We start from the raw sequence: 8,594 nt of genomic DNA on the forward strand, positions 1-8,594 counted from the left end.
TAATTTTCAAAACCTACATTTATAATATATTTTATCCAATAATTCTTCACAAAAATTTATATTATCGTCCAAGCTTACTCCATCTCTTCATCAAATACCAAAACCTTCTCCATAGTGCTGTGCTCCATTACCCGTTTTCCAAATGAGCGTGGTGGAGGTGGTGTCACTTCTGCTGCTTGTCTGACTGCACATATCATCAGTTCAATCAGAGCAGATTCTTCTTCGTCCACTAGTCCTACACACACACACACACACACCTAACACCCCAGACCTCAAACATCTGCATTTGTCATTAAACGTAACATATGAGAAAACATCTAATTTATTGTAATCTGATAACATATTCACCTTGCCCTTCTCCTCTCTCTTGCAGCAACAGTGAGGTCATTGTCTCCCAGTTTCTCAGCTCTGTCCCTGCTACATCCCAAAGACTGTCCACCAGATATGCAGCATGCTCATGATACTGACAAAGACAGCAACATTATATTTAGTTAACTGGCACTGCCAGATTCAGGGTAAAAGATCAGCATATTGGATGTGAGATTTTCATGTTTTCAAACTGTAATATTTGAATAGACGAGTGAAATACCTCCTTCCAAATTATAATAATTAATAAACAACTGTAAGGATTACAATATCAGCAACCTCTGTAAATGTTATTGTCGATTTTATAACCATATCAGTGGAAAGATGCTAATGAATGCTTTGGGAAAATGCACACAGACATTCTAAAGAAGCTAGCCATTTCATATTGCAACTACAGCTGTGACTGGAAGACGTCATGAAATGTATTCCCCAATATGTAAAGGTATAATGCTGATGTTACCTTGCTTTGTATATAGAAGGATGTAAGCAGGTTGAGGAAAGTCACAGTGCATTTTTCTTGTTCCCCTTCTGCAAAATGATTCACCTCAGTACAGAGCCTGCATTTATAAATATATTTCAAACATATCATTTATTGCATGTTTACAACATCATTGTAATTATGCTGATGGCTGAGATAAACTTACACATAATAAAGAAATTCTCCAGCTACAGAGGCCAGTCCTCTGTGTGCGGCGAATACCAGTGGATATACACAACTGCATTCCTCATCAGTCAGAGTATCCTCCATTTTTCTATACACAGTAAATGTTACAGGTTAAGCCTTGGTGACACTACATGACTTTTAAAGTCAGGGCAGATTATAAACAAACTTGGTATTTCACACGACATTACTGTTTGTCAATTTTTACAGAAACTGGAAAAATGTCATACACACACTACACGACTAGGGATAACACACTTCATGACCCCAAACTCCTAAACTAAACTCGAGTTTTCTAGGAAACACAGGTAAATACGGATGTACAACTGTACAGTTATTGTTTGTGCTGTGATTTTTGTAGATGCAAAAAAAAAAAAAAAAAAAAAAAAAAAAAAATTATATATATAAAAAATGTCTTTTGGTCATGGATGTGAAGACTCTCTACACACTGCAGCTGGAGATTAGTAGAGTAGCACATACTTGAGGCTACATTCCACCTTAAATGTTCAGAAACAATTGGCCGTAGCGCATGCCAGAGTGCTGTCATTTAAGGTGGAACAGAAAATTGTAATAAAGTTGAAATTAAGGCTGCAGCAGCATGTTTTGTGGCTGTGTTCTCTTACAGATCATACTCGTTATTAGGCGATATGTGCATTCAGCACAACGTAATGAATTGTAGTTTTACATAGTTTAAATCTGTCATCCAGTGTGCCGGGCCGGACGTGAAAGTCGAGTTGACATGTTGCAAGTGGTCAGAAACGTAAAAACAAAATTGGAGTCAGAGGCCCTCACACACTACATGACTTTCCACCTGTGAGTGCACCAGAGTCTGCAGACTAGAGGCAACTAGCACAGACTCGGCCCGACTGAAAATCAGGCTAAGTCTTGTAGTGTAACCCCAGCTTTAGGGTTATCGATATTCATGAACACACAAACATGATTTATTCTCTCTCTCACACACACACTTACTGTTTGATTAAAAGCAGCAATTTGACAGTCTCTTCAGCAACATCAGAATCTTTGTCAAGCACCATATTCAACAATCTTTCCTTTATATAAAAAAAAAAAAAAAAAGAAAAGAAAAGATATTTTGTTAAAACTACAACCACAGACAGACAATTGCCAGTGCTGCTAATTGGCTAAAGCCTGGCTAACACTACAGGATACATGATTTTGAGGCCGATTCAGTCCTCCCGAAAATCGCAAAAGGTCCCCAATTTTTAGAGTGATCAGAAACGATTATCTTTCTATTCTATAATCCAATCTTTACTCCTCCGATCTTCTCCCAGAGTAGTCGGGGCCACCCCGATTGTGAATCATAAATTCAAGATTCAACATTCAAGATTTACGACTCAGAATCCTGTAGTGTGGCGTGGACACCGATTCTCGGGTGTGAAGCACCACGCTAACGTCATGCCTGAAAGATGATAAACCAATGACGGTCGAGCTGGGATTATTTCACCGCCATCCACAGTGTGTGCTTATATGCAGGCTGCGTCTGAAATGAGCAGAGTGCAGTTACTGAGGCAGTATTCTGAGGGAGGAAGTTGCAGATTGATGTCAGTTTTTAAAGCTTGTTTAAAATGCTGCCTAATTTTGCTCCCAAGTTGTAATTATTCTAGCAAGGGAGCATTAGTGTACAGGTGCCCGGGCAATGTGCTTTTATATTGAATACTCTGTGACTCGGTTACAAACACCTGCATTTCAAAATGCTGCCTTGTGTGTCAACAAGAGCGGAAGGTATATGCTGCTTTCTGTTTTGGACACAGATAGTGTGTGAGAGAAACTCCTGCCTGCTGCGGATGTAGCATTGAAACTCCAGTGAGGTTCGGAAAGGTGATCTGAAAGATGTGTGGTGTTTCATTCAAGGTGGATCGTGTAGTGTGGGGACTTTGAGGACTAACAACGATCAAACACTGAAAAGTATCTTTATGTGTGGGGTGTCTCACATTTCCAACATTGGTTAGGATTTTTTAAATTTTGTAGTGTGAGCCAGGCTTAAGACTCCCCCAATCAAATTACGCTTTCATAGTGGGAGAGTCCAGGCAAGCACAGGCTTTATCAGAAACGTGTGAGAATGTGGGGCTGCCACCACTGCTGAGGTAAAAGGGGGGGGGAACATGTAAAAACTTTAGAAATGTTGGATTGCCTAATATTTTCGTACCAAAACTGCACTGTGGGTAAATCAAAATGTATGCAACAAATCTGCTAGACAGAGTCTTTACATGGCATCACATTACTTGTATCTGATAATTTGCTGGAAAAAACTCCCTATATGGCAATTCACCTTAAAGCGGCTAGTGAAGAGCTCCAGACGGCCAATAAAGTCTTCCTCCTCATACAACTTTTGCAAAGACAATACAGACTGCATGCGAACACTAGCTTGCTGTCAAAAGCAACAAACACATACACATATGCACAAAGTGGGGCACTACATTACTAAAAGGAATATTCATGTAACTTCATTTAATTCTGAAAACATAACTTTAATTAAAACCAGTACAAAACCTATAAACCTATACATTGAGTTAGACACTACAGTACAGTTCAGACATATTACCTGCAAACAATGGCAATGTTAAGTGAATATATTTGCCATATGCACAGAACTGCACAGGTATAATACGACTATAAAGTCGAGCTAAAATGAAACATGGAACTTGTTTATCTTGTTGGTTCCTATTCATGGTCATATTAGAATTTATAAAAAGTTTAAATGATTATATTCATATATAATATGATTATGGACTCTGCATACATAGAACATTTGTCATCCAAAGGTACTGCAATTTTGAAACCCCCACTTTTCACTCTCCAAACAAATTTCCTTGATTAACATTTGAAAAAAAAAAAAGTTAATTAATCTGCTCAGACTCAACTGACCCAACAACCATACTGTGGGTCAGGTATGAAAATTAAGGAAAGACATGAAGTATGAAAAGACACCTTGTCATGCAGCATCCAGCCCAAGTATTTGAGATATCCATCATTCAGAAAGGCAGCAGGGTTTTGTTTGAGCCACACTCTCATCTCCGCCATACAAAGGGCACGAATCTCAGGCACTTTGTCTCTATACCGATGCACAAATACACCCTTAAATATTGCATTTGTCATAGACTGTAGTTCTTCCTGATGCTCAAGTAGCTGCACACAAAAGATACATATTGTATTTTTGTTCAAGTTGTGTTAGTGATATTGCATGATAATGCTATAAAATATTGCTATGGTGTATATATCATATGAGCTATTGATTTATGGATGAACATCTCTGTGTGTATAACCTCATTGTAGGAATTCTGCAGCTCTTCTAGCCTCTCAGTGGCCCTTTGGTGTGCACTCTTATTTTTCTCCAGGTTAAAGCGCCTCTGTGTCACCTCTGCCTGTGCATACACTATGGTAGACACCTCTACTAAAGCAGACATCAGATGCATTGCTAGATACAAAAAAAAAAAAAACAGACATTAGGAGAAAAAAAAATGCATGATGAAGAGTATGTCTACTATGTATTACCAATTATTTATAAAAATAAATTGTCATACACATTAATTGAAGACACATTTCCTGACAAGTAAGGGAACTTGATACATCTTAGGGCTGGGCAATTAATCAAAAACTAATCAAAATCTCAATTATAGCAATCTTTTAACAGAATTTAAAAAATAAAACAGTTATGTCCCCAATGTGTGTTCATGTATTGTCCCTTTAAAAACTGTAGTCAAGTGATTCTGCTCCTATCTGCCACATGGAAGCAACACGGAGGCTGACCAAGCAGCTCGTACCAAAGAAAAATCCAGCATCTGTGATTTGAATGCATTTTGCTTTGACACTGAACAAAAGAAGTCAAATGTAAACACGACCAAATCCCAATCACAGAGCAAATATGAACAGTGCTCAAAAAGAAGCAAGGAAAAGCCCTCAGCAACATTAGAATAAAATACCCCAGCTTTAATACTGGCGCATACTGAAGTCAATGAACTGAGGGTCAAAAATATAAAATCAAAATAACCGTTCATTAATCATAATTGTGATAAAATGTACAATTATGATCTTATCTTTTGAACTTATTGTGATATTGATTGGCACTCAAATTGCACTACGTGTTTTTCAGTGCAACTGTTTTTTACTCCCCTGGGCATTCAGACAGTCTGAAAAACTCTGCTACTGGTTATGTGTAACACCCTTTGTTCCTCAGTGTTTTGTGACTTACTGTGAGTGGGACTAAATCTAACATTAGAAAGCATATTCTTAAACCTTACCCATCTGTGTGCTGGTATGTCTGAAAGCTCTGACTTGTGAATCAGCTAGACCTGTGAGGAAAGCAACCAGTGATGAAAACAGAAACTCGTCATACAGCAGGCTGTTCTGGCAGCGTTGCACCAACTGAGATACAAATTCACACAAGCCTTCACGGAATCGCCTGCCCTCAGAGCCAGGCGCCACCACAGGATAACTGCCAGTGTCCTGCAGGAGAGAAAACAATCTTCTTCAAAACCTGCAATCTTTTTAAATTCTGAGAAATTACACAACCATAAAAACAGTCCTCAAATGACCAGCACCCAAACCGTAAGCTGTTTATTGATCTTGTTTGTTAATAATTCAAAATCAGATTTATGAATGCCAGAAAGTAGATATGCCTGCCACGGCATCCTCCTCCATCCTTATTATTTCGTAGTCATGACACCAATTAACACAATGAGTCTTTTCAGAAAATAATTTATTTATTTTTACTTGAGGTTGTCTTCATCAGCAAAAGAAAATACAACACACTCTTGTTGTTACCTCATTGAACTCTTTAGTCAGGTAACCGATAATGTCAGCATTTTGCATACTGGTAAACATCTCCTTTGTCACCACACCTAATGGGGAAAACAATTGTTAATGTTTTTAAGATGAATCATTTAATCATGATCACATTTGTGAAATTTTAAAACCATACAACAATACTTCCTGTCAATTTTGCACCTAACATGTGTAACCCAATATATAGAGTAGTCTCACATGTGCCTCCAGTGAAGAGAAAATCAATGGAATCAATTTCTTATTTTTTTTTTTCTTTAGTTATGACATGTGTAGTTATTAGCATAAATTGTCCTAATTCTTTACATGACCATTTTCCAAATTCTTTATCCATTGTAAGGTATGTAAAGTATTGTTTTTATAAGTAACATATCATTTTAATTCTAATTTGTATTGTTAAAAAAAAGTGCAGAGTAGTTTACACACTCCTGTCAACATTGGAGGGTTTCAGCCTACTGTAAGCAGATATAATCACAAAAGCAATTAATTTTAATTATATACCGGTTTTTCTACAGCACAGTTTTCCTATACGCATATTATGGAATGTAAAAAGTTTTATGTTTTGTTAACTTTAAAGTTTTAATGTTAAATTTAGGAAATGTTACATAAATTATGTCAAAACAGAAACAAATTGTTGCAAAGTACAAAACTGTTTATATTTAATGGAGTGTATTCTGAGATAAAAAAAAATACATTTTAAAAAATTCTATAAGGATGACAAGGTGTGATCTTTATCTCTTATCTCCACAAGTTTTACACAACTTTTAAGTTCTGAATATATACAGACTTTTTGGAGCAGCCAACTTCACCTTTACAGCCACAGCACTGCACGATAAAATTCAACAGCTCACGAACACCCTCAGCGCGGTCTTGCTTATAGTCATCAAGCCAATCTTCAACCACTGTCTGAAAAATAATATATATAAGTAAAAAAAAACCTCTAATGTAGAACAGAAAAGGGTATTTTAGATATTTTGATTTGTTTTTATAATTTTATATTACATAAATAATAAATGCAATGTTTATTTAATTATTACTGTTGGTATTGACAGGATTACATTTGAAGTGAACAGTAAAAATGCAGTTTTATCTGATCATTCGAACAGAAAAAAATAAAATAGGAACCTCTACTGTATTGTATAGTTTATTTACTAAATTAATTGAGAAGGTATTTTTAAGAAATGAATTCAATGAATTTGAAGACAATGTAGGCTTTATGGAAATTATATTTCTAATAGGTCATAATGTATCAGAAATGACCAGTTCTCTTTTCTGTCTCACCACTGTCGCACTGCTGCCAGATCTCACAGCTTCATACATGTACCCTTTAGTAGACTGGCTCTTTTCTCTTCTCCTGCTCTCTTTCGTTCCCATCTCTGCTGCAGGTTTGAGAGGTGCTCTAGGTGTTCCAGGCTGAGAAGTGTTGGAGCTGGTGGTTGAATTAATGGTTCTCTGACGAAGTCTTTTAGGAGACTGCAAAACAGTCGTCAAAATTTCAGGGAATAGACAGTTACACAAGTGAGAGTACATGAAGACATCTGACAATACTGGGTGAGAGATCAAGTATTCCAAGAGTCCAACACATACTGTTGTTTCCAATGATATGTCCAGTTTCCTCTTTGAGACTCTCGGGTAGATGTCGTAGTCAGTGTCTGAATCATCATCAAACTCCTCTGGACTACTAATGCCCCAAAACACAAATACATTTGGCTCATATAACCAACAGAAAATCTACTTCATTTTTAGCCTTGAAAGGATCAAGGTAGCACTGATTGTCTATAACACCTTGAATAATTTCAATACAAAATACATTGTAAAAATCATAAAAATATTTCACAGTGGCCCATACAATCATTAATGAACACAGGAGTAATAAAGTACAATATATCATTGTTAAATACAGGATTAATCCTATTCAGGTTTCTAGATTCTGAAACATTTTCATGTTTCCACAGATGAAATAACCAACATGATTCAATTTATAAGAGGGCACTCATTCACACTTGATTGTCATCCCACTGATGGAAAATATCTGATTCTAATTTAATGTTCATTTTAACTGCTAATCCTAGAGGTACACATACTTTTGCCACACTCAGGAAATACTGGATACTTTTCCTCATTAAATAAGTGACCATCAAAATATTTGTCTCATCTGTTTAACTGGGAAATATTGAAAAACTTGGGTACACAAACTTCAAAACACCAATATACATCATTATTAATCAAAGCAGATCCTATGCAGAGAACATTTTAAGCTGAACTAATTACAATTTTAACACATTCTGTGAGTTAAACTCAGAGTTGTTAGGTACTTTGTTAAAGCCATTGCAAAATATAATCGTGTACTTTCCAAACACAGAGCATTCACCTAGATACGCACAACAGTGTGATGTGGTTATACTAGGAAGCTGTTTAAAAAAATAAGTTTACCTGTCCAGGTTAGACTCTTCTTGTTCCATGTTTTCCCTGCTGAAAACTTCCTAATGTGGAGAGAAGCTTTATTCGCATAAGCAATACATAAACATTGCTAATACTGATACAAAATTATTACCCACGTAAGGGATCATGACACAAAGGGCTGGTTTAACTAAGTTTTCGCTCCACCCAAGCAAAGGCACATAATTGACTGTCTACAATTTTTCACTATAGTTTAAAATTATGCTAAGACATATCTTACCATCTAAGGTTGTTTTAGGTTTGTCAGATGAGTGTCTGTACATTAAATATTTCAAGCCTTTATAAATAACAGCAATAAATCTTTGTAAAT

The 8,594-nt window shown here is 36.4% G+C and overlaps 1 protein-coding gene across 7 annotated transcripts in view; it reads right to left on the reverse strand.

Moving 5' to 3' along the window:
* The window catches only part of LOC136664636 (cohesin subunit SA-3), a 34,390-nt gene that overhangs the window by 25,121 nt on the left and 675 nt on the right, over positions 1-8,594 (reverse strand). For 2 of the 7 annotated variants that reach the window (XM_066641947.1, XM_066641946.1), the window contains exons 2-15: positions 8,258-8,307; positions 7,412-7,505; positions 7,106-7,297; positions 6,634-6,730; positions 5,807-5,883; positions 5,284-5,488; positions 4,309-4,460; positions 3,974-4,171; positions 3,315-3,413; positions 1,997-2,076; positions 1,011-1,118; positions 827-923; positions 349-463; positions 132-235 (exon numbers count right to left, since the gene is read on the reverse strand). In XM_066641947.1, coding sequence (XP_066498044.1) covers positions 132-235; positions 349-463; positions 827-923; positions 1,011-1,118; positions 1,997-2,076; positions 3,315-3,413; positions 3,974-4,171; positions 4,309-4,460; positions 5,284-5,488; positions 5,807-5,883; positions 6,634-6,730; positions 7,106-7,297; positions 7,412-7,505; positions 8,258-8,286 — 1,647 coding nt within the window. In that variant the 5' untranslated portion in view covers positions 8,287-8,307. Of the gene's footprint in view, positions 1-131; positions 236-348; positions 464-826; positions 924-1,010; positions 1,119-1,996; positions 2,077-3,314; positions 3,414-3,973; positions 4,172-4,308; positions 4,461-5,283; positions 5,489-5,806; positions 5,884-6,633; positions 6,731-7,105; positions 7,298-7,411; positions 7,506-8,257; positions 8,308-8,504; positions 8,582-8,594 lie in introns of those variants that run through there. The other 5 variants (XM_066641949.1, XM_066641948.1, XM_066641945.1 and 2 more) reach the window with 5 other exon arrangements.

This window comes from Hoplias malabaricus, chromosome 13, assembly GCF_029633855.1.
Source record: "Hoplias malabaricus isolate fHopMal1 chromosome 13, fHopMal1.hap1, whole genome shotgun sequence".
Lineage (NCBI taxonomy): Eukaryota > Metazoa > Chordata > Actinopteri > Characiformes > Erythrinidae > Hoplias > Hoplias malabaricus.